The sequence below is a fragment of the Heterodontus francisci genome, chromosome 5 (assembly GCF_036365525.1).
Source record: "Heterodontus francisci isolate sHetFra1 chromosome 5, sHetFra1.hap1, whole genome shotgun sequence".
Classification (NCBI taxonomy): domain Eukaryota; kingdom Metazoa; phylum Chordata; class Chondrichthyes; order Heterodontiformes; family Heterodontidae; genus Heterodontus; species Heterodontus francisci.
This window is the reverse complement of record NC_090375.1, coordinates 119,507,748-119,530,841: the sequence shown is the minus strand read 5'-3', so window position 1 is coordinate 119,530,841 and position 23,094 is coordinate 119,507,748. Positions and strand designations below refer to the sequence as shown.

Genomic DNA, 23,094 nt, shown 5'->3' with positions numbered 1-23,094 from the left:
ACATGCAGCAAGACCTGAACAACGTTCAGGCTTGGGCTGATAAGTGGCAAGTAACATTCATGCCGCATAAGTACCAGGCAATGACCATCGGCCCTTGATGTTCAACAGCATTACATCGATGAATTCCCCACTCGCAATATCCTGGGGGTTACCCTTTATCAGAAACTTAACTGGACCATCCATATCAATACTGTGGCCACAAGAGCAGGTCACAGGCTGGGAATTCTGTGGCGAGTAAATCTGTCCATCATCTGCAAGGCACAAGTCAGGACTGTGATGGAATACTCTTCACTTGCCTGGATATGTACAGCTCCAGCAATACTCAAGAAGCTTGACATCATCCAGGACAAAGCAGTCTGCTTGATTGACGCCCCATCACCTTACATGTTCGCCACCGACACATAATGGCAGCAGTGTGTACCATCTACAAGTTGCAATGCAGCAACTCGCCAAGGCTCCTATGACAGCACCTTCCAAAGCTGTGACCTCTACCACCTAGAAGAACAAGGGCAGCAGATGCATGAGAACACCCCCACATGTAAATTCCCCTCCAAGTCGCACACTATTCTGACTGGGAACTATATCGCCGGTCCTTTACTGCCAGATCAAAATCCTGGAACTCCTTCCTAACGGCATTGTGGGTGTACCTACAGCAGATGTACTGCAGCGGTTCAAGAAGGCAGCTGACCACTATCTTCTCGAGGGCAATTAGGGATGGGCAATAAATGCTGGTCTTGCCAGCAATGCTCACATCCAAGAATGAATTTAAAAAAAACAAGGACGCACCAATCAGAAGTTGTGACCTTCCCCATGGGGTAAGAACATTTGAGAAGCTGTTCTCTCCATGCTGTCACGTATTGTCTAGTTAGAAGAATATTGCTCCAGGCATGGGTGCACCTTTCTTACTCTAAGCCAGGAAATAGTACAGGGAATAGTACAGATGCTTTTAAATGATCTCTGGTTGTTTTGCGGCTGCTTTGGCAAACATTTAACTTATTAATCAGTAAATATTACAATTGTGTGAAAAGAAAATGGGAATTATATAGTTAAATGATACAAAGAATGTTCCTAGTTTTAAAAAAAATCAAATTTGGGAATTATGTAGTTAAATGATACAAAGAATGTTCCTAGTTTAAAAAAAAAATCAAATTTGGTGACATTCTTCTTTCCATTTGAAGGTGCAGATTGCAGGCTTTTGATATCCGTGCCCCTGATTAGAGTATACATCTATTCAGTGGCTCATGTTTTGTGGGAATGCAGTGGATTGCTGCCCAAAACCTTGATTGAAAGCTGGCTAACCAGTTTTTCATTTTATGAAATATCCATTTTACATTTGTCAATTATAATTTTGTTGATAGAAGAAACCTAAGACACATCCAAACTAAAAGGCTAAATGGTACTGCCCACCCCATTCGGTGCTGCAGGCAAACTGAGCTATTTTGGCACAAAGCTTACTTCAAGACAAAATTGTACTGGACAGGAATTTGCAATTTATTCATAACATCAAATTACCTCTATATGTAAGATATATATACTTTTATTTGTTCGTGTGATGTGGTTGTCTATGACAATGTTGGCGGTTATTGTCCATTCCCATTTGACCATGAGAAGGAGGTAGTGAGTCACTGCCTTGAACCGTTGCAGTCTGTGTGGTTATTAGTGCTCCCACAATGCTGTTAGGTAGTGAATTCCCAGATTTTGACCCAGCAATGATGAACGAACAATGATATATTTTCAAGTCGGGATGATATGTGACTTGGAGGGGAATTTGCAGGAGGAAGTAGTGTTCCCATGCATCTGCTCCCCTTCTTCTAGATGGCAGAGGTCATGGGTTTGGAAGGTGCTGTCAAAGAAACCTTGGTTAGTTGCTGCAGTGCATCTTATAGATGGTACACACTGCTGCCACTGTGCATTGGTAGCGGAGGGAGTGAATATTTAAGGTGGTGGATGGGGTGCCAATCAAGCTGGCTGTTATGTATGTCCTGGATGGTGTTGAGCTCCTTGAGATTTGTTGGAGCTGCATTCATCCAGGCAAGTGGAGAATATTCCATCACAGTCCTGACTTGTGCCTTGTAGATGGTGGACAGGCATTGGGGAGTCAGGAGGTGAGTTACTCGCTGTTGAAGTTCCAGCCTTTGAGCTGTGCTTGTAGCCACAGTATTTATGTGGTGGGCTTAGATAAGTTTCGGGTCAATGATGAACCCCAGGATATTGAAGATGAGGGGATTTGTTGATGGTAATGCGATTGAATGTCACGGGAGGTGGTTCGACTCTCTCTTGTTGGTGATGGTCATTGCCATTCAGTTACCTGGCACGAATGTTGGTTGCCCCTGATCAGCCCAAGCCTAAATGTTGTCCAGGTTGTGCTGCGTGCAGGCATGGACTGGTTTGTTATCTGTGGATTTATGAATGAAACTTAGCACTGAAATCATCAGCAAACATCCCACTTCTGACCTTTATGATTGAAGGAAGTCATTGATGAAGCAGCTGAAGATGGCTTGGCCTAGGATGCTATCCTGAAGAACTCCTATAGTGATGTCCTGGGTCTGAGATGATTGGCCTCCAGCCACCACAATCATCATCCGTTGTGCCAGGTATGACTCTAGCCAGTGGAGAGTATTCCTCCGATTCCCACTGACTTTAATTTTATGAGGGCTCCTTGATACCACACTCGGTCAAATGCTGTCTTGATGTCATGGGTAATCACTCTTGCCTCTGGAATTCAGCTGTTTTGTTCATGTTTGGGCCAAGGCTGTAATGAGGTCTTAAGCTGATTTGGCCCTGATGGATCCCTATCTGAGCATTAGTGAGCAGGTTATTGCTGAGTAAGTGCTGCTTGATAGCACTGTCGACAGCACCTTCCATCGCTTTGCTGATTGAGATTAGACTAATGAAGTGCCGATTATCCAAATTGGATTTGTTCTGCTTTTTGTGGACAGGACATACCTGAGCAATTTTCCACTTTGTCAGGTAACTGCGTTGGAATAGCTTGGCTAGAGGGGCTGCTAATTCTGGAGCACTACAGCCGGGATGTTATCAGGGCCCATAGCCTTAACTGTATCCTGTGCACTCAGCTGTTTCTTTATCTGCTGTTTAGCATGCATGTAGTCCTATTTTGTAGCATCACTGGGTTCACAAATAATTTTGAGGTATGCCAGATGCTATTCCTGGCATGCTCTTCTATGCTCATCATTGAACCAGGGTTTATTCCTGGCTTGGTAATGGTAGAGTGAGGGATATGTCAGGCCATGAGGTTACAAATTGTGGTGGAATACAATCCTGCTGCTGTTGATGGCCCACAGCACCTCATGATCGCCCAGTTTTGAGCTGCTAAATCCATTCTAAATTGATTCCATTCTAAATCGATTCCATTTAGCATGGTGCTAGCACCATGCCACATGATTGAGTGGGTCCTGTGTCTGAAGACGGGACTTTTTCTCCACAAGGACCATGCGGTGGCCATGCCTACCAGTACTGTCATGGACGGATGCATCTGTGAGTGGTAGATTGGTAAGGACGAGGTCAAGTAGGTTCTTCCCTCTTGTTAGTTCCCTCACTACCTACCGCAGGCCCAGTCTGGCAGATGTGTCTTTCAGGACTTGGCCAGCTGGGTCAGTAGTGGTGCTACCGAGCCACTCTTGGTGATGGATAACAACTTATATTTATACATTCTGTGCCCTTGCTACCCTCTGTGCTTCTTCCAAGTGATGTTTAACATGGAGGTGTACTGATTCATCAACTGAGGAAGGCCGATTGCAACCTATCAGCAGGCAGTTTCCTTGCCTATGTTTGACTTGATGCCATGAGACTTCATGGGGTCTGGAGTCAATGTAGAGGGGTCCCAGGACCACGCCCTCCTGACTTCTGTGCCACCACTTCTGGTGGGTCTTTCCTGCCGGTGGGATAAGACATGCCCAAGAACGGTGATGGAGGAATCACAGAATTGTTACTGCTGTGAAGGAGGCCTTTGGCCCATCGTGTCTGCACCGGCTCTCCGAATAAGCAGTTCACTTAGTGCCATTTCCCCACCTTCTCCCCTTAAACCTGCACATTCTTCCTTTTTAATGTAACTGTCTAATTCCCTTTTGAATGCTTCAATTGAACCTGCCTCCAGCGGGTTCTCGGGCAGCGCATTCCAGACCTTAACCACTCGCTGCGTGAAAAAGTTTTTCCTCATGTCACTTTTGCTTCTTTTACCAATTACTTTAAAACTGTGCTGTCTTGTTCTCTATCCTTTCTTGAGTAGGAACAGTTTCTCTCTGTCTACTCTGTCCAGACTCCTCATGATTTTGAATACCTCTATCAGCTTCCTCTCAGCCTCCTCTTCTCCAAGGAAAACAGTTCTATCTTCATAACTGAAGTTTCTCATCCCTAGAACCATTCTCGTGAATCTTTTCTACGCTCTCTCCAATGCCTGCAAGCCTTCCCTAAAGTGAGGCGCCCAGAACTGGATGCAGTACTCCAGCTCAGGCAGAACTAGTGTCTTATACAAGTTCAACATAACCTCCTTGCTCTTGTACTCTTATGTCCCGATTAAAAAAGCTGAGGATACTTTATGTTTATTAACCGCTCTCTCAATCTGTCTTGCCACCTACAATGATTTATGAAGTTTGGGACATTGACTGAGAGATATGATTCTGAGACTATGACCGTTGGGCTGTTGCTTGATTGGTCTGTGGGACAGCTCTCCCAATTGTGGGGCAAGGCACCATATTTTAGTAAAGAGGATTTTGCAGGGTTGACTGGGCTGGGTGTGCTTTTGTCATGTCCAGTGCGTAGATCGATGCCAGGTAGTCTGTCTGGTTTTATTATTAGACTTTTTTGTAGTGGTTTATAACAGCTAAGTGGCTTCCTAGGTCATTTCAGAGGGTTGTTAAGACTCAACCATATTGTTGTGGGTCTGGAGTTACATGCAGGTCTGACCAAGTAAAGTCAGCAGATTTCACTCCCTGAAGGATATTGGTGAACCAGATGGGTTTTTATGACAATCCGGTAGTTTCATTGTCGCAATTACCCTTTTATAGCAGGTTTATGAGCAATACCAAAGGACATGCGCGGTGGCAATATCATCACCCTCTATAAGAACCCTCGTAACTGACACTTCAACTAAAGGGAACAGCTGCTCCCTATCCACCCTGTCCATGCCCCTCATAATCTTGTACACCTCGATCAGGTCACTCCTCAGTCTTCTCTGCTCCAGCGAAAACAACCCAAGCCATCCCAGGCAACATGCTGGTGAATCGCTTCTGCACCCCCTCCAATGCAATCACATCCTTCCTATAATGTGGCGACCAGAATTGTACACAGTAATCCAGCTGTGGCCTTACCAAAGTTCTATACGACTCCAACATGACCTCCCTGCTTTTGTAATCTATGCCTCGATTGATAAAGGCAAGTGTCCCAAAAGTCTTTTTCACCACCCTATTAACCTGCCCTTTTGCCTTCAGGGACCTATGGACAAACACGCCAAGGTCCCTTTGTTCCTTGGAACTTCCCAGTGTCAGGCCATTCATTGAATACTTCCGTGTCACATTACTCCTTCCAAAGTGTATCACCTCACACTTTTCAGGGTTAAATTCCATAATTCGAGATATTCGATCAGATGACCAAAAGCTTGGTCAAAGGCCTTAAAGGAGGAAAGTAAGGTGGAAGGAAGGTATTCCAGAGCTTAGGGCCTGGGGAACTGAAGGCATGGCCACCAATGGAGTGATTAAAATCAGGGATGCTCAAGAGGCCAGAATTAGAGGAATGTAGTTATCTTGGAGAGTTGTGGGGCTGGGACATAATAGGAGCAGGAGTAGGCCATTTGGCCCCTCGGGTCTGCTCCGCCATTCAATAAGATCATGGCTGATCTGATTGTGGCCTTAACTCCACTTTCCTGCCTGCACCTCCCCCCTTTTTCCCCCCCCCCCGCCCCTCAAATCTTGACTCCCTTGTCAATCAAAAATCTTTCTAACTCAGCCCTGAATATATTCAATGACCCAGCCTTCGCTGCTTGCTGGTGAAGAGAATTCCAATCACAAACAGCCCTCAGAGAAGAGATTCTCTGTCTTAAAACCTTAATTTGACACTGTGCCCCTTTAGATCTAGATTTCCCCCATGAGGGGAAACATCCTCTCAGCATCTATCCTGTCAAGCCCCCTCAGAATCTTGTATGTTTCAGTAAGATCACCTCTTAATCATCTAAACTCCAATGAGTACAGACCCAACATGCTCAACTTTTCCTCATAAGACAAACCCCTCATCCCAGGAATCAGCCTAGTGAACTTTCTCTGAACTGCTTCCAATGCTAGTATGTCCCTTCTTAAATAAGGTGACCAAAACTTTACACAGTACTCTAGGTGCGGTCTCACCAATGCTCTGTACAGTTGTAGCAAGACTTCACTACATTTATACTCCATCCCCTTTGCAATAAAGGCCAACGTTCCGTTTGCCTTTCTAGAGAGTTGGGATAAATGGGGCATTTTCACGTTGGCCACAAGGATCAGTGCTGTAGCCTCAACTATTTACAATCTATATTAATAACTTGGACAAAGACACCGAGAGCAATGTATCCAAGTTTGCTGACGATACACAGCTAGGTGAGAATGTAAGCTGTGAGAAGGGCACAGGCTGCAAAGAGATATAGACAGGTTAAGTGAGTGGGCAACAAGATGGGAGATGACTATAATGTGGGGGAAGTGTGAAGCTATTAACTTTGGTAGTAATAATAGAAAAGCAGAATATTTTTTACAAGGCATGAAACTTCTAAATGTTGTTCAAAGGGACTTGGATGTACTCGTACAAGATACACAAAGTGCAGGCGCAACAAACGATTAGGAAGGCAAATGGCATGTTGCTCTTTATTTTGAGTGGTTTAGAAGAGTACAACAATAAGGAAAACTTGCTACAATTGAACAGGGCTTTGGTGAGACCACACCTGGAGTACTATGTACAGTTTTGGTCTCCATATCAGAGGAAGGATATACTTTCCTCGGAGCGCTACAGCAAAGGTTCACTAAGATTGGTCCCTGGGATGAGAGGGTTGCCCCATGATGAGAAGCTGAGTAAATTGGGTCTGTATTCTCTGGAGTTTTGGAGAATGAGGGGTGATCACATTGAAACATACAAGATTCTGAAGGGATAAAAGCAAAATAGGGCGGCGCAGTGGTTAGCACCGCAGCCTCACAGCTCCAGCGACCCGGGTTCAATTCTGGGTACTGCCTGTGTGGAGTTTGCAAGTTCTCCCTGTGTCTGCGTGGGTTTCCTCCGGGTGCTCCGGTTTCCTCCCACATGCCAAAGACTTGCAGGGTGATAGGTTAATTGGCCATTATAAATTGCCCCTAGTATAGGTAGGTGGTAGGGAAATATAGGGACAGGTTGGGATGTGGTAGGAATACGGAATTAGGGTAGGATTAGTATAAATGGGTGGTTGATGGTCGGCACAGACTCGGTGGGCCGAAGGGCCTGTTTCAGTGCTGTATCTCGAAACTAAACTAAAATGCTGCAGTTGCTGGAAATCTGAAATAAAAAACAAAAAGTGCCGGAAATACACAGCAGGTCTGGCAGCATCTGTGTAGAGAGAAGCAGAGTTAGCATTTCCGGTTAGTGATCTTTCATCAGAACACTGATACTGAAGGGGTTTGGCAGGGTAGAAACAGAAGTTGTTTCTCTTGACTGGGGAATCTAGAACATGGGGGGCACAGTCTCAGGATAAGGGGTAGATCATTTTTGGACTGAGATGAGGGGAAAATTCTTCACTCAGAGGGTTGTGAATCTTTGGAATTCTCTACTCCAGAGGGTTGTGGATGCCCCTTCATAGTATATTTAGGGCTGAGTTAGATTTTTGATCTTTCAGGGAAGCAAGGGATATGGAGAGCGGGCAGGAAAGTGGAGTTGATTCAGATCAGCCGTGATCGTATTGAATAGTGGAGCGGGCTTGAGTTGCCAAATGTTCTGCTGCTCCCAATTCTTATGTTCTTTGTTATTAAAGGATACGGAAAGGCATAGGAGTTTAGGGAAGGAATTCTAAAACCTACGACCCAAACCACAGAAGACTTCAGAAGAAAGGGGTGTTCAGGAAGGATTTAGAAGTGATGAGATGGTGTGAGGCCATGAAGGGACTTGAAGGCGAAGGCCAGAATTTAAAATTTACGACCCTGAGGATTGGAGGCCACTGTAGGTCAGGGCGCACAGGGGTGATGGGCAAGTAGGACTTGGTGCAGGACAAGATACATGTGTTTCAACAAATTGGAGCTTATGGAGGGTGGAGGTTAGGGGGTCCACAAGGAACATGTTGGAGTAGTCGAGTCTGAAAGTGACCACTGCATCGATAAGGGTTTCAGGAGCAGAGGCAGAAAATGTTGTGATGGTGGAAGTATGCAGTTTTGATTTTGGAGAAGTGGGGCCTAAAGCTCAGCTCATTATTTAACAGGATGTTGAGATTGCAACCATTCTGGTTCTATCTGCACTGCAGCAGGGTGGTGGAGGTTGAATCAGTGACCAAGGAGCAAATTTACAGTGGTGGATAAAGACAGTGGCTTCAGCCTTCCTGTCAACTACTGGCTGTTGGACAGGTTTGATGGGGCAGAGACAGTCAAGGGATTGAGAGGTGTTGGAGATGGAAAGCTAGGTGTCATCACGTTTAAAATGATTTGAATAATGATGCATTTTGTTAAATTAATCAATGAGCTTATAGATGTTGCAGTTTTGAACATTTTGAAGGCAGTAATAGAAGATGCTTCCGTAGAAATTTGAAGTATCAAATTTGTACAGTAATCCGGAAGATGAAATTGAAACAGTCAAGATGTTTTCTAAAACTTGTGTTTCTAGTGACCTCATCAGTAGTGATGTAATGGTATTTCTGGTTGTTTACATTGCAGTAAAAGCGTGCAAACTACCATTCTCAGATGACATGGGGCTTTGTCATCCTGCCTGCTGAAGTCATTGTATTTGTTGATTGTCCCTGGAGTTGTTGGGCATTAGAAAGCAGGCACGAGATCAGTAGTGGTCTCTTTCTTTCAAAAGGAAAAAAAATGGCATTTCTCTTTGGAAATATTGTCGAATGGTGAGCTGGCTAATACCTAGAATGAGTTTTGCACTCAGTGATGTGATACTTTTGACACTGCCATTATTTGAATATTCTGATAAGTAAACTTTGCCTTCTAAATTTCAGAAAGATTTACGGTTTACATCTAGTTTATTAAAGTATTGGTCTGAAGTACATAATTGCTGCTTGATCCAGGACAGTTGAATTTTTAGATCAGTTCTAGAGTGAAATTTGTTGACAAGTGTATCATTATTCCCCCAGTTTAAGGCTATCTTATATTTTTGGACTTTGTGGATAGTGCAGTTTGTTTAAGCTGCTAATCAAGTCTGTTGACTCCTGTTTACCCTAAATTATGCACCTGTTTCACTACAGTTTTCAAGTTTCATTTACTTGGAAACTAATGCAAATTGAATTTGATTCTGTTTACCAAGTCTGAACATAATTTGCTCTCTTGTGTAAACAAATTCAGAGATAAGTGCAATAGCTATAGCCTGTAATTTACAATTTGTATAGCTTCTGAAATTTAACTCTAGATTTTGAAGGTGATATTTCTACTAAAGTATACTTTTTTCAATTTCTTTTTGTATCTTTTCTCCTGCTGAGACGCATGCTGATGAGAGTACATTTGTGTGAATGTGGGCAGTGCTTGTTCCATGTCATAATGTGTGTATACTGATCTATCCTATGACATATGAGTTTTTGTACCAGGACTGCCTTTATGGCTCAGCTGACGGGCCACTGGGAATTACGTCCAGTAGAATTTTGTTTTATTCTAGCTTGTGAAATGTCCCACGCAATAATTCATACAGGAAACTCTTAGCTCAGCAGTAAATGGAATTTATGTCATGAGAAAAAACTGGTTGGTAATACAGAATGGAAAGTAAAGTGGTGTTTGGTTGCGTGGGTTTTGCATCCTTCTGGTTCCTGAGCATAGGATGCTGGCTAAATGTGTAACTTGAAATTTATGTTCTCCATATGTACTAAACTATTTGAATCAAAAACATAACTTGTTTTAAGACAGTTTATGTGCAGTAAAAGTATATGGAGCCAAGTGAGTTTATTCTACACTTCATTACACATAATATTAAATCACAGTGAAAGAAAGCATTGATTAAATTGCAGCAGGGATATTAAAAAGCATGGGAAGTCAATACTTCTTTAATTTAGATTGATGAGTCTCTATAAACAATGCTAGCTGTAGCCTGTAAACAGTGACTCGAGTCCCTGGTATGGGGGTCAAGAGCAGGTTACTGCAACTGAGATCTTACAGATTCAATATCATTTACAGATGCAGGCTATTTTTAATGTGGAATTTTAGTTTTTGAAATGCAATCTTAGTTTTTGAAAGCTTAATGTGAATTTTGCTTTCCTTTTTGTATAGTAATGGGACAATCTTGCTCTTCATTTAAGTATCCGTGGTTGAGGCACTGATCCTTTGTCCTTTTGCAACATTCATCATCACTGTCAGGTGGCCTGTCTTTCACTATTGTATACTCTGTGAAAATGCCTCTGCATGGACCAGAAAACTCCTCCTGCTGAATCCATTGTCTAGTCCTGATCACACTCACCAGTCCAACTGTTCACCTCCAGTATGTTTGCTGTTTCAACATTCTTTCTCATGGCCAGATCCCTGCAACGTGGTTTGTTCTTGAAGTAATTTGCATTAAAATCTATGTGTGACCTCTGTTTGGCATTTTTTTTCTAACATTGCCTTGTAAAGACTTCGTATCCACTTTAAAGGGACAGTGCTGTTAGATTTTGATGGCTTTCATTCTGGATTCCTTTTTAGGTTTTCAATTTTGATTTTATTAGATGCACTGACAATTTACATTTTAACCATCAAAGATGTTTGGAAGTTATGTATATTATTGTAGAACAATGATCCTGATGTGTCCTTTTCCAGAAAAATATTACACTTTGCAGCAGTTGTCCCTATTCCAATGTACTGCAAGATCAATTCAAAGAATTTTGATTTTTATGGCATCCTTCCAGTAGGGAACCACCTCAGTGCTTTACAAGGTACATAGGATGTGACCAAATAAGAATGATTACAGGGGGAAGAGATGTAGGAAGCTAAATTTGTGGTTCAATGGAATAGTTTTTTGAAAAAGGCTGCTGAAGGCATGGAGAGAGAGAATGTGGTTTAGGGAGTGAATTCTAAAGGGCAGGTGTACAATGACTCAAGAACGAAATAGAGCAAGTTTATTTGTCTGGATCCAATATAGCACTCATATTGAAGAGGTTTACTTGATGGTAGGATTTCTGTAAACGTTTTCCATATTTAATTTTGTGAGAGGTTCATGTGCAGCATTCCTGGACTGAGATAATGACCGAGCAATTGTTTCTGTATCTAATGTTGCTGTTTCAGCTGTCTGGGGTGCGTGTTGGAAGGGGACGGGGGTGGAGGGAAAGAGAGAGGGAGGAAGGGTGAAGCTCTCCCAGTAAAATGCCTTGTCCCTTCACTACTATCCCAGAAGGACTAGCTAGAATCTGGAATCCTCTGTGAGGGGAAAGGGGATCTTGGATGACAGTTAAAGTTGACCCCATGCAGGAAAGGAAAAATCTAGCAGGATCTGTAACAGCCAATCTGCAACTGCAAATTTTCCTCCAGTGCCCTAACTGAAAATTATCCCCCCTTGTGTTACAGTTTGTGGTGTGGAATGTTGCAGGGACAGTCTGTGTCAGCTGTGCTCGGTCATTCTATGGCATAATTCATTTTGACATTCTAGCCCAGTAATGATCATGATGCATTCAGAGATCTTGTCACCCACATGCGACATGAACCCACAGTCCAGTGATGGTTTAGGTGGCACTGTTTGGAGGGTAAAAAAGCAGGTATTTCTACTGGTCTCTGGATCAGTATCTGTCCCATAGCTCGTAGATTTAAAAACAATTATTCTCCAGTTGTGGACATTGCTGACCAGGCTGCCATTTATTGCCCATCCCTAGTTGCATTAAGACGGTCGTGGTTGACCTTAAACCACTGCAAGTTATTTGATACAACTGAGTGGCATGCAAAGAATTTTGCTGCACAAGAAACAAGCCAAACAGGCCTATTCTGGTGTTTATGCTCCACACGAGCCTCCTTTCGCCATATTCCATTTCCATCTCACTGTAATTAATATAACCTTCCATTCCTTTCTCCCTCATACTTATTTGCATCCCCTTAAATGCAACTATGCTAATTGTCTCAACTGTTCCATATGGTAGTGAGTTCCACATTCTTACCACTCTGAGTAAAGGAGTTTCTCCTGAATTGCTCATTGCATTTGTTAGTGCCTATCTTATATTTATGGACCCTAGATTTGGGCTTCCCTACATTTGGAAACATCATCTCTATGCCGAGCCTATCAAACCCCTTCATAATTTTAAATTTGACCAGATTAACTCTTGGTATTCTCTTTTTTATCTAGAGAAAAGAGCCCCAGCCTCTTCAGTCTTTCCGGATAGTTGTACCCTCTCTGTTCTGACATCATTCTTGTAAATCTTTTTATTCTGTATCCTTTTTTGTTTTTTGGAGACCAGAATACTACCCAGTATTCTCTAAGTGCGGTCTCACCAAGATTCTCTACAAGTTTAACGTAACTTTTCTGCTTCTGAATTCTTTTCCTTTAGAAATGAATGCAAGTGGTTTGTTGGCACTTTTATGGTTTTGCTAACCTGTACTTTTTGATATCTTTGGAGTGCAGTTAAGAGTCAACCATGTTGTTGTGGTACTGGAGTCACATAGAGGCCGAACTGGATAAGGGCGGCAGGTTTACTTCCTTAAAAGATTTGAGTGAACTATTTGGGTTTTTAGGACAATCCAAAACTTCATGGTCACTTTTACTGATAACCACTTTTTCTTTCTTGATTTTTAAAAACTTAGTTCAAATTCTCATTGCTCTGGGTAGGAATTGAAATCACGTTCTCTGGATTACTAGTCTAGTAACATAGCCATTACAATACTATATCCCTAAAATATTGAACATGTCCTCACAGATTAATTGGGCATTCATCTCATTGCTGCTGCTCGAATTTTGCTGGGTATGAAATAGCTGTTGGGGTTGCTTGCAAGATGGTTGCTGCACTGAAAAAAAATCTGATTGTGTGAAGTGCTTTAACCTAATAGCCTGGATTTTGCGGTCAGTGGCTAGCTGACGGCGCTCACTATTGATCTCAAAAAGCTGCCCGCAAAGATCTAGTGATCTCTATCATGGATTTCACCTTTTTCCTGATGTTAATTTGAGTCTGGTGTCAAGCCGACGGGGATCTTTAAGTGCCCAGCAAAAGTGATGTCATCAAGCAGCCAATCACAGTGAAGAATTCTCACTAGAAGCCTAAATAACAAACTTCTAAACATAATAGTATTAAAACTTATGGAATTTATCGTAATGCAAAAATTTGACATTACACAAATAAAAAATTAGTTTTCCAGGGCCAGAGAGGTTACATAGAAACAGAGAAAATAGGAGCAGGAGTAGGCCATTTGGCCCTTCAAGCCTGCTCCGCCATTCATTATGATCACGGCCGATCGTCCAACTCAGTAGCCTGTTCCGGCTTTCGCCCCATATCCTTGGATCCCTTTAGACCCAAGAGCTATATCTAACTCCTTTTTGAAAACATTCAATGTTTTGGCCTCCAACTGCTTTCTGTGGTAGCGAATTCCACAGGCTCACCATTCTCTGGGTGAAGAAATTTCTCCTCATCTCAGTCCTGAAATGTTTACCCCGTATCGTTAGACTGTGACCATTGATTCTGGACACCCCCACCATCGGGAAGGTTTCTATGAGATCTCCCCTCACTCTTCTGAACTCCAGCGAATGTAATCCTAACCGACTCAAGCTCTCCTTATATGTCAGTCCCGCCATCCCAGGAAACAGTCTGGTAGACCTTCACTGCACTCCCTCTACAGCAAGAACATCCTTCCTCAGATAAAGAGACCAAAACTGCACACAATATTCCAGGTATGGCCTCACCAAGGCCCTGTATAATTGCAGCAAGACATCCCTGCTTCTGTACTGGAATCCTCTCGCTATGAAAGCCAACATACCATTTGCCTTTTTTACCGCCTGTTGCACCTACATGCTTACCTTCAGCGACTGGTGTACGAGAACACCCAGGTCTTGCTGCATATTCCCCTCTCTCAGTTTATAGCCGTTCAGATAATCTGCCTTCCTGTTTTTGCTGCCAAAGTGGATAACCTCACATTCATCCACATTATACTGCATCTGCCATGCATTAGCCCGCTCACTCAACTTGTCCAAATCACCCTGAAGCCTCTCTGCATCCTCCTCACAACTCACCCTCCCACCCAGTTTTGTGTCATCTGCAAATTTGGAGATATTACATTTAGTTCCCCTCATCTAAATCATTAATGTATATTGTGAATAGCTGGGGTCCTAGCACCGATCCCTGCGGTACCCCACTAGTCACTGCCTGCCATTTGGAAAAAGACCCATTTATCCCTACTCTTTGTTCCCTGTCCTCCAACCAATTTTCTATCCATCGCAATACACTACCCCCAATCCCATGTGCTTTAATTTTACATGCTAATCTCTTATGTGGGACTTTGTCGAAAGCCTTCTGAAAGTCCAAATAAACCACATCCACTGGCTCCCCCTCATCAACTCTACTAGTTACATCCTCGAAGACTTCTAGTAGATTTGTCAAGCATGATTTCCCTTTTGTAAATCCATGCTGACTCTGCCCGATTCTACCACTGTTCTCTAAGTGCTCTGCTATAAAATCTTTGATAATGGACTGTAGAATTTTCCCCACTACCGACGTCAGGCTGACTGGTCTATAATTCCCTGCTTTCTCTCTACCTCCCTTTTTAAATAGTGGGGTTACATTAGCTACCCTCCAATCTGTAGGAACTGTTCCAGAGTCTATAGAATCTTGGAAGATGACCATTAATGCATCCACTATTTCTAGGGCCACTTCCTTAAGTAATCTGAGATGCATACCATCAGGTCCTGGGGATTTATCGGCCTTCAATCCCATCAAATTCCCCAACACCATTTCTCTACTAATACTGATTTTCTTTCAGTTCCTCTCTTTCAGTAAGCCCTGTGTTCCCCAACATTTCTGGTATGATTTTTGTGTCCTCTTTTGTGAAGACTGAACCAAAGTATGCAAAGTTCTCCACCAGTAGTTAGTGCACCATTTTAAAAACCTAGTTAACACCTCTTTAGCAAGGCATAACTTTTTCAGGGGATTTTAACAACAATAAAGTCAGTTCATTGAAGTCCCTGCAGATGGAAATCAACAGTGCACCCTGTGGAGAAGCAGGGAATCACTGATAAAAACTTATGGATTTCCATGTTTAATTAAGAGATTGTGGACATCAGGAGTTGCTTTCACTTTCACGATTGTAATGAAAGTGACTGCTGACGCACCAATAAGATGTGTTACATCAATGTAACTCTTCTGATCAGGCTACATGCCTCGGAATATCCTATCACAATTGCTGTTAAACAGAATGTTTTGATTTTTAGAAATAATCTGATTGGCAAAACTAACAAAACCATGGACATCTAGCTCTGTAGAGACAAGTGGCTATTGTGGGAAATGTTGATGAGAAAAGTAGAACTGAAAGTATATTTTGCAATTTTGTTTCTCATCTCTGGAAGGTGTTGTCTCATTGCTGGAACATGGTTCCATGAAGACTAGTCACCCTAGTGACTATTATTTCTTTGGTCCTGATGATAAGTGGTGGCAAGCAATTCTATCAGGGCCAAGCATGATCCTGCCCTATTTTTGTGTGTGTACTTTCTACCATGGGTAACATGAACAGGACCCCTAGTTAACTGTTTCTCCTCTTAAGTCTAATATGCTGAAGCCAATTGTAATGCCTCAGCTAGGATAGGTTTGAAACCATGTAGATTTAATGTAAAGTTTGGGACATATGATCCAAAATCAGGAAAATCTTTTCAAGAAATTCTGTCCATATGCTGATGAAGTCTTCCGTCTGATAGATGGTAGAGCCTCGGTTGTTATGGTTGCGCTGGTGGAGGGAGAATAATGTAATAAAATATCCCAAAGTTGTTCTTTATAAAGAATGACTCAAGTGGCAGTCGCAGGATTGGGAGAGGTAACATATTGTATAGTTGAAAAGTAATTCCGAGCAGGCTTTTATAGGTAGATAGAGAAGTTGCGAGGCAAAGATGTTGAGATGGAATTCTGGAGGGTAGGGACCTAGACAGCTGAAGGTTTTGCCACCAAATGAGAGTCCACAGTGTTGTGGGGAGCAGTGTGGAATGGATAGAATGTGGAAGAGGACCATAGGGCTTGAACTGATTGCAAGGCTGGAGAACGTTACTGAGATGGGTGGTGCAAGATCACGTAAGCATTTGTAAACTGGAAGGTATTTGGATTTGGTATGCTGAGGGAGATGGGGAGCTATTGGATATTAGCAAGGAGAATGGTGATGGTATTGTGGAACAGAATGCAGCCAGTGGAGTTTTCACAGAATCACAGAATTGTTACAGCGCAGAGGAGGTAGTTTGGCCCATCATGTCAGCTCTCCAAATGAGCAATTCACTTAGTGCAATTCTGCCGCCTTCTCTCAGTAACTCTGCACATTCTTCCTTTTCATATAACTGTCTAATTCCCTTTTGAATGCTTCAATTGAACCTGCCTCCACCACACTCCCAGGCAGTGCATTCCAGACCTTAACCACTCGCTGTGTGAAAAAGTTTTTACCAATGTCGCTTTTGTTGCTTTTACCAATTATTTTAAATCTGTGCCCTCTCATTTGTGATTCTTTCACGAGTGGGAACACTTCCTCCCGATCTACTCTGTAAACCCTTCTAGTGTCTGTATTACCTCCTCATTCACCATTGCCTGGGTGCACCTTCTTCCTTGGTAAATTATTCATTTAATCCCTCAGCTATGCCCTCTGCCTCCATGCATAAATCCCCTTTTTGGTCCCTTTGGACAAAGTTTTTGTAGTGAACTCAGGACATTGGCAAGGAGAGATTTGAGATTACAAAACTGTTGATAAGGGTTTCAGTGGTGGGTGAGGTGCGATGGCAGAGGCAGGCACTGTAGCAGATGTAGAGGTTGCTGTGTTGCTGGTGGATAAGATATGGAGTTTGATGCTTAGCTTTTGTTAAACATAACACTAAGGTTGTGCACCATCTTGATCAACTTAATGAGCAGTTGAGCAAGGATTGTCGAGTTTTGTTTTGCTGCACAGAATATCGACCTAAGTGTTGGGAAGAACTAGTTTGATATGAAAGGATGTTCTAAAGTACTGCCTCTAAACTGATTTCTGACTTTTCGCAACCAGCTGATTTTGAAAAAATAAGTATGTATATATCTTGGTTTATGTCCTTCCTGGTACTATTAACAGCTCTCATTTCCTCCTTTTAGTGCAGTCTGTTTTGATTTACGACACAGATTGGTATATGTGGCTGTGTTTCATTTTTGCGTGTCTTCTCCTTGTCCATACTGGAATAGTATTTTTTTTTTGGTCAGCTGGGTGTTCGACCTGCATAGAAACCCTTCATTGATGTGGAATGCATGCTATCTACTCACTGGGAGAAAGCCCACTTACTTAACTTCAGCCCACAAACTGTAGGTTGGCAAGAGCCAATTATTTATAGGATTAACTGTTGAAACCATGTCACTGTAGCACCATTACCTTTTGGTTTGCCAGAACATTTGGAATCATATGGGCGTAATTCCATGCCTACCCCTCCAGCTCCCAATGAACCATGGCTGGGCAATTAACAGCCACCCTGGAGTACTGTGAACTGGCTCAGTTTAGGTTTCTGATCCATTTAACCACAGATGATTGACTTGATTTTGACTGCTAAAGTTGAATGTAACCTCATGGACCTGACTTTATTATATGGTGACAAACTATATTTCTCCGACTTCTCTCTCTTCCTATGAGGATTAATTATTCATTGGCCATTGAATAACACAAGATGGTTTGAGCGCTTGCTTGCTGAACAGAGGTACTAGGAGCTGCTTCTAAGCAACATGACAGGCAGTACGACAAATGTGACTGCATTGACACTTTCCTCCTCACTACATCGTGGACGCATACAATGGTGATTCAGCCAAATGTTAGTGTGCAGCTTTAATGACAACTGTTTGCCTCACTATAACCAATCCTGGTAGGCACTGAGGCTATCATCCCAAGTTTGAATTACCTTATCCACTGCAAGACTTTTATCTGTCTTCAGCATGGTGGAAGAACCTGTAAAAGACAATTTATGTGGACCAGCCACTTGATATTCTAGATATCAAAGTCCAGTAATATGTAACAGGCTTACTTGTTAATGAGGCATATAATGCTTAATTCATATAAACATCATCCACATAATGCATAGGGAGTGTAAAGATTGCTGTCCTAGCCCTTTAATGGCTATGAAATACAGAATAAGTACCTCATTTTCCCTCTAGCTCTACTAATGTGAGAGCCAGCTGGGCCTTTTTGAGACTTGCCCAAATACAACAGCATGAACAGTTCAGTCAGCTGCAGGTAGCTATACTTTCTGTCATGCTGTGATATAAAAGATGGTTCAATGTATGCATGATTGTTACTATACTTTAAAAACTATGTCAGTGACTTTCAAACTTTTCTATGTATTGGATCTCCTGCAGATATTGACAATGTCAGGGACCTGTCTGCAAACAAAAAAAGTTTCAGCAGAAAATATTGAAGTTTTTCCTCTTTCCAGAATTTGTTGGTTTGTCCTTAGTGTTTAGTACCCTACCTAAGTGCCTGCCTGTTCTTGATGGGTGACTGTCCCTAGACAGTGTTGGTTAATTGTTGACCGCAGGGACATCACTTTCAAGAACAATCAGGTTTTCACCAGACATCAGCTCATTTGTTCTTCCCAGCAAGTGTTTCTGGATAGCGATGAGCATTCAGATCGCTGGCCAGTTTGCACCTTCTCGCTTTACTCCGATTTCCCAAACTTCTAAAGCTAAAGGACACCAAGGTCAATTGTAGCACTCCTAATAGCAAATCCCAGACCATGGACTGGACCTTGGATCTTGTCTGCATGGCTCAGTGTGATACCAGGTCGTGCATTTACAGCATCTTAGAAAATATAATTTAATCCAGTATCTCTGCAAATTAACATATAACTGCTGTAAATATGTAAGTTTACATACTAAGAATGAACAGAAGAAAAAGAATGAAAGTTGGTGAAAATGATTAGGTAGTGTTGCTGATGAGCGTTTGAAATAAATGTAACAGCATGAAAACAAAATGGTTGTTCTTGATCTGGTACGTTATGAGCATATTCTCTAGTTGACAAACAGGTATTGCAGGTTCTGTACATTGCACAACATGTTGGCTGTTAGAAGCTGCTTATGCGCCTTGGTTGGGGCAGTGAGCCTGCTTCCAAGCTGTCACCATTGCTTCTTACCTGACTTCTACCAGATGCAAATGACCAATGTGGGCTGATTTGCATTGCAGAGTTACGCAAGGCATGTTATTAATATGATTTTGGAAAAAGGCATTTGTCTGTGCATTAATTTTGTGGAAACACATTAGTACCATGCAAGTCACTTCCACCAAAGTGGGACATCAGTAATTTTATGTCAGTACTGACCAGCTTAATAATAATGTCTGCAGGTACTGTCTAAGCTTGAAAGTACAAATTGTATAATGCAATTGTACCATTGGATGTTTTTCATAGTTTAAGTGGACAAAGTGTGAAAATTATAGATTGAAATTGCAATGCAATGATAGTACTGCAGAGTGTGTGAGGGGAAGGGTTTATACAAGTGCAGTGTAAACTTAGGTTGACTTCTGAATTATCATTTAAAGACGACTGCATAGATCTACTTGGAATGAATTAATGTTTGCTTGATTCTGTAGTAGCACTATTGCCTCAGAGTCAGAATATCATGGGATCTTCCCCACTGTAGGAATTGAACAGTTCAGTGTTGTAGGGGTGCTGTATTATCAGAGGTGCTATTTGGATCAGATGTTAAAGTGGATTCCTGTGTGTTTATTCAAGTGGACATAAAAAATCCAATTGCACGGTTTGAAGAAAAGCAGAGGAACTTTCCTGGTGTCCAACATTTATCCTTCAACCAAAACCACAAAAATGTATTAATTGGCCATTTATCTCATTGCATATTGTTGTTTTCAGATTGTGCTGCTGCATTTGGCTAGAGCAACAGTTCTTCTTCTTTGGCCTCCTTGTCTCGAGAGACAATGGGTAAGCGCCTGGAGGTGGTCAGTGGTTTGTGAAGCAGCGCCTGGAGTGGCTATAAAGGCCAATTCTAGAGTGACGGACTCTTCCACAGGTGCTGCAGATAAAATTGGTTGTCAGGGCTGTTACACAGTTGGCTCTCCCCTTGCGCTTCTGTCTTTTTTCCTGCCAACTGCTAAGTCTCTTTGGCTCGCCACGCTTTAGCCCCGCCTTTTTATGGTTGCCCGCCAGTTCTGGCGATCGCTGGCAACTGACTCCCACGATTTGTGATCAATGTCACAGGACTTCATGTCGCGTTTGCTGACGTCTTTAAAGCGGAGACATGGACGGCCGGTGGGTCTGATACCAGTGACGAGCTCGCTGTACAATGTGTCCTTGGGGATCCTGCCATCTTCCATGCGGCTCACATGGCCAAGCCATCTCAGGCGCCGCTGGCTTAGTAGGGTGTATATGCTGGGGATGTTGGCCGCCTCGAGGACTCCTGTGTTGGAGATACGGTCCTGCCACCTGATGCCAAGGATTCTACAGAGGCAGCGAAGATGGAATGAATTGAGACGTCGCTCTTGGCTGACGTACGTTGTCCAGGCGTCGCTGCCGTACAGCAAGGTACTGAGGACACAGGCTTGATACACTTGATACTAGAGCAACAGTAACTACATTTAAAAAGCATGTTGGGATGATATGAGGACGAGATGGATGCTATATAAATGCAATTTCTTTTTTATTCATGGTTTCAGAATACATGGATCTATAGGAAGACTGGAAATTTAAAACCACTTCTGAACTGTTGGGATTGGACTAAGGGCGCATTCACACTACAATTTTCGAGCAGCAGTGCAAGTGGTTTTCATTTCACGGTGATGCGACAGTTGCCTGAATCCGGAGTCCGGGCCTGAATTGTGGCTGGAGTGAGACTTTCTGGCAGAGTAGTCTTTTTTTGGTTTTTGCTCATGCAGTTTAAGCTTTGAGACCATATTTACACTCCAGTTTAGCAAAGTGGAAACAATTTTGCACAGGACACAAAACCTCTGATGGTGTGAATGTACTGTTGGACACTTTGGGACTCCTGAACTGTTTGAACCCATCAAATGGGTTGGGGAACATTTAATGTTTGGACTAATATCTGAGGCACCGCATCCAACAACAACAGCTTATATAACCGTTTTAACGTAATAAAATGTCTCAAGGCACTTCACAGGAGCATTACAAAACAAAATATGACACTGAGCCGCATAAGGAGATATTAGGTCAGATGACCAAAAGCTTGGTCAAAAAGGTGGGTTTTAAGGAGTGTCTTAATGGGGGAAAGTGAGGTGGAGGGAGGGTATTTCAGAGTTTAGGGCCTAAGCATCTGTTGCAACTTTTGGGGTAAAGTAGCTGAATGTATTTGATTCATGTTTGTGTCCAGGATAATAGAATACTCCTGCAGTTTGTACTCATTATGAATAGATTTCATTAGCCCAAAGTTTAAGAATTTTTATTTGTATTAATTAATATGTGGTCTTGGTTATGGTGTGGATTTAAAATTCAAGTTGTAAATATGAACTTAAAGAAAAAGTACATTTTCTGTTTGTTCAGATTATATGTTGTGTGCTTGAGAGATGTTTGTGATAATTGGTATGTGGCTCAAACCGGTTTGTGCTGCTGAAAGGCGCCAAGCCCTTTGTGTTTTTGTTAAAAACAGAATGGCTGTCTCTTCAGAGAAGACAGAGTGTTAAGCGGTGGCATGTTCAAGATTTTTAGTTTGCTTCAATTCACCCCAATTATACCCTACAAAAATTGCACAAGTGATTGACGACGCATTGGAGGAGAGCTCTGAAGAGACAATATCAAAGGACTTGTTCCACAGACGGCACTTTAATTTTGTTCATTTTATGGTTAAAAATTCATTTTTTTTTTGTTTTGATACTTTTAACCTTGCGTGTATAAGCTTACAGTTTTGGTCCGGATGATGCAAACTGAAACACGCTTTCTCACTCTCTTATGTAAAGCTGACCTTAACTAGTTGGTAGCTGGAGTGGTTTTAAATTACGTGCTGGTGCATGTACTGGCATGTACAGTACGCCAAGGTAGAACTAGTAACCGGCTCCACAGAAAGCCATGGATAATCAGGTTGATGGATCTCTCACTTTGCAGCCTCTGCATAAAGCAAGGTCAGAAGGTTAGAGGTTGACTCATGTGTAATTGAAGTAAATGACGTTTTGAAGTTAATTGTGTACTGGCTGAATTTGCAGGTGGAATATTAGCAGAGCTTCAAGTTGATAGCAGCCTGAGTTCCCATTGGCTTTAATAGATTCAGCATTGTCTTTGCTACTGCCAAATCCTCTGTAAATTTTTCAGTCACATGACTATGATGTGATTATTATGTTGTGCTAAGCAACTGATCATATGCTTGTAGAAAGCTGCACTGTCGGGGGTAGAAATCATTCAGCTGGATAGCAGGAAATAAATGCTTGCCCTCATTTAAATTCCAGCTATTCCATCTGCGACTCAATGATACCAAATGCACAACCAGGTTGTTAATTCAAAGCAGTCTAAATTGACGTCCAGAAATGGTATAATTATCTTGATTCTGTTCCTTTTGATCTCTCGAATTAAATGCAGTGCAGGGGCTCTCCTCTTGGCCCAGAAAGTGGTAGAAACACAATGGTAATGAAACCACCTTAAAGAGCACCTTTTTTCAATAAGGAGAAATTTATCAATTTCCCACAGACACTCTTGTCCAGTTCAAATATTTTCCTGTTGGTCAAACATTTTGTGTTAAAATGTTAACATTAATGCCGTCTATTGTAAAGGCTAACATAAATGAGCGGTTTAGTTGTGAATATTCAGTTTTAATATAAAACGAACTGAGTAAGTCATTCTGGAATTGTAGAGGATAAATCAACAAAGCTCACT

At 42.2% G+C, this 23,094-nt stretch overlaps 1 protein-coding gene across 15 annotated transcripts in view; it reads left to right on the top strand.

The window, feature by feature from the left end:
• Positions 1-23,094, top strand: part of ncoa2 (nuclear receptor coactivator 2) — a 305,628-nt gene that overhangs the window by 11,815 nt on the left and 270,719 nt on the right. For 6 of the 15 annotated variants that reach the window (XM_068031982.1, XM_068031979.1, XM_068031983.1 and 3 more), the window contains exon 2: positions 2,469-2,594. The exons of 7 other annotated variants lie outside the window; for them this stretch is intronic. In XM_068031982.1, coding sequence (XP_067888083.1) covers positions 2,552-2,594 — 43 coding nt within the window. In that variant the 5' untranslated portion in view covers positions 2,469-2,551. Of the gene's footprint in view, positions 1-2,468; positions 2,595-20,935; positions 21,473-23,094 lie in introns of those variants that run through there. 2 more of the 15 variants (XM_068031989.1, XM_068031986.1) reach the window with 2 other exon arrangements.